The sequence below is a fragment of the Delphinus delphis genome, chromosome 15, assembly GCF_949987515.2.
Source record: "Delphinus delphis chromosome 15, mDelDel1.2, whole genome shotgun sequence".
In the NCBI taxonomy this organism is placed as follows: Eukaryota; Metazoa; Chordata; class Mammalia; order Artiodactyla; family Delphinidae; genus Delphinus; species Delphinus delphis.
The window spans coordinates 31,583,263-31,585,923 of NC_082697.1; the positions used below are offsets into that span (position 1 = coordinate 31,583,263).

Here is a 2,661-nt window from a genome sequence, read left to right on the forward strand (position 1 = left end):
TGGGATGGGTCCCACATCTGGAGACACTTGTGAGAATGTTCAGACATCACTGGTGTTCTTGCCTATGTTTTGGTCCTACAATAAAATGCTAGTTTAGGGTTGGCTGGTTGGGATTTTCTTTTGCTTTTAAGTCCTTGCCTCTGAAGACTAATTTCTTTCTCAAGATCTCTATGCTTTTATTTTTTAATTTGATGCACCCATAATTTATATTATTACTGTTATTTAAGATTTCTCCTACCAAGGGGTATGGGCTGATGACATGGGTGTAGCCCCTGTTTAGGAGATTAATGAATGTTTGCTTCACGCTTGGATCTCTTTGGAAAAAGTTCATCTGAGCTCACTGTGATTGGGGGAAAGTGAGGGGTGGATGCTGGAAGCCCGGGTGCTCAGGCTGCTGCCTGGCACACTTGTACCCACCCTGGGGCAGTGCCTGCAAGTAAAGAGAAGTCAGCAGAGGTCTCTTTGCAGGAGTTCAGAGGAGCCTGGGTGTGCACTTAGGTTGCATTTTGCCTCTTTTTCTGCATAAGAACCAGTGTCACACTAGAGTTGAACATTTTAACAGAGAAGTACTAATCACTTTTAGGAATACTGCAGGGAGGATGTGTTAGGGCCTAAGCAAGCTAACTTTTCAACCTCCACCAGCTCTGGTACTCATGGACACAGTAAATCTTCTTCTAGAAGATAGCCTAAGCATGCTCTGCTGTAGTAACTCTTCCTGTATCCCTGATCCACATGGACAAAGGTCCAGGTGCTGGAGTGCCTTGAACAGTTGACCTTGAGAGGTGGATTTCCACAGTAACTATTGTAAGTTCAGGAACCAGATGTGACGAACTACCAGATTGGGGGGCTTAAGGGGGAGGGATATTTCCTGAGGTCATCAGCAGCCTTTCAGATGCCCTGGGGCCACCTTGACTCTCAGTGTTTCCCCAAGCCCTCTTGTCTTCCCTGTCATCTCATTTCCTCTGAAATTCCTCACAGGCCCTGCTATTCACTTAGCTTAGGGGCTATCGGAGCTGCCCTTCATGCCCAGTGAGTCAAAAGCACAAAATTCGAGCACCATCCCCTCCAGCAGCCCAGAAGGGCAGTGGGGCATGGCAAGTGGGCACATGGGAAGAGCATCAGACAGAGCTGGATTCAAATCTGCCATCCACTATTGTGTGGCCTTGGGCAAATTACTTAACTTCTCTGAATCCCAGTACAACTTTTATAAAGTGGGAGTAATAATGTACCTACCCCATGTGAGAATTACGTTAGGCAATGTCAGTGGCTGGCACGTAGTAAGTGCAATAAGAAACTAGTTGAGGGAGGAGGGTGGGGTCACACTGTCCCCAGGGTAAGACTGGAAAGGATATCTATGAATAATCAAGTTGCCTGTTGCAGCTTCTGATCTGTCTGAGAAAACCAAGACCACTGTCCTGAATGGATGTAATTTCAGGCAAAAGCAAGAAACTTGGTATTGAATTGACTTAACCCTGTACAGCCCAAGCCTGCGAAAACAATTATGTTTCCAGAAAAATGTAAAGGGTGCAAGAATGCCATTCCTCTCATAGAATCTCCTACATGTGGGAGGGCGCAGGGGAGACTGGGAACCCCACTGGGGAAGTTAACTGCTCCAGCCTTTTCTGTTGCAGATTCTGACACAATGAGGAAGCATCTGGGTGGATGCTGGCTGGCCATTGTCTGCATCCTGCTCTTCAGCCAGCTGTCCTCAGTCAAGGCGAGAGGCATAAAGCACAGAATCAAGTGGAACCGGAAGGCCTTGCCAAGTACCTCCCAGGTCACGGAGGCCCACACTGCAGAGATACGCCCAGGGGCCTTCATCAGGCAAGGCCGAAAGCTGGATATCAACTTCGGAGCTGAGGGCAATAGATACTACGAGGCCAACTATTGGCAGTTCCCTGATGGGATCCATTACAATGGCTGCTCTGAGGCCAACGTCACCAAGGAGAAGTTTGTCACCAGCTGCATCAATGCCACCCAGGCGGTGAACCAGGAGGAACTGTCCCGCGAGAAACAAGACAACAATCTTTACCAGCGGGTCCTGTGGCAGCTGATCAGGGAGCTCTGCTCCAACAAACAGTGTGATTTTTGGTTGGAAAGGGGAGCAGGACTTCGGGTCACTCTGGACCAGCCCATGATGCTCTGCCTGCTGGTTTTCATCTGGTTTATTGTGAAGTAAGTTTGCAAGCAGGCTGGTAGCCACAGAGATGAGTGTGGGTGAGCAAACCATGAGGGAGTTATCTCAGTTCTTCTCCCCAAGCCCCAAACCCCCACATGTTCTGAAGGTACCAAAGAGCAGTGATTGATTCTTCAGCACTTCAAATAACATTCCCAAGTATCCACTCAGGTTCTTGTTTGTATTTGATAAATGTGTGGGCATCAATTCTCTCCAGGCTCTACCTGAGGGTGGCTTGTTCATCACTGCATTCTCAGCTCCGGTGGAGCGTCTGGCACACCATATCATGCAATAAATGTTTGGTAAGCAGATAAAAGAATGCACCAGGGACTGTGCCAAGCACTCCACAATACTTCCCAACAACTCTTAGAGGTAGGTGTTATTCCCATTGTACAGATGAGGAAACTGAAGCTCCAAGACGTAAAGTAGTAAAGTAGCTAGAAAATGTCATAGCCATAATTCAACCCTGGCTTGTCTAACCCCAG

At 47.8% G+C, this 2,661-nt stretch overlaps 1 protein-coding gene across 1 annotated transcript; it reads left to right on the forward strand.

Moving 5' to 3' along the window:
- Positions 1–1,642: 1,642 nt before the first annotated feature.
- Positions 1,643–2,179, forward strand: PRND (prion like protein doppel). The gene has a single exon (XM_060032881.1). It carries the CDS (start codon positions 1,643–1,645, stop codon positions 2,177–2,179), a length of 537 nt encoding a protein of 178 aa, XP_059888864.1.
- The last annotated feature ends 482 nt before the right edge of the window (positions 2,180–2,661 follow it).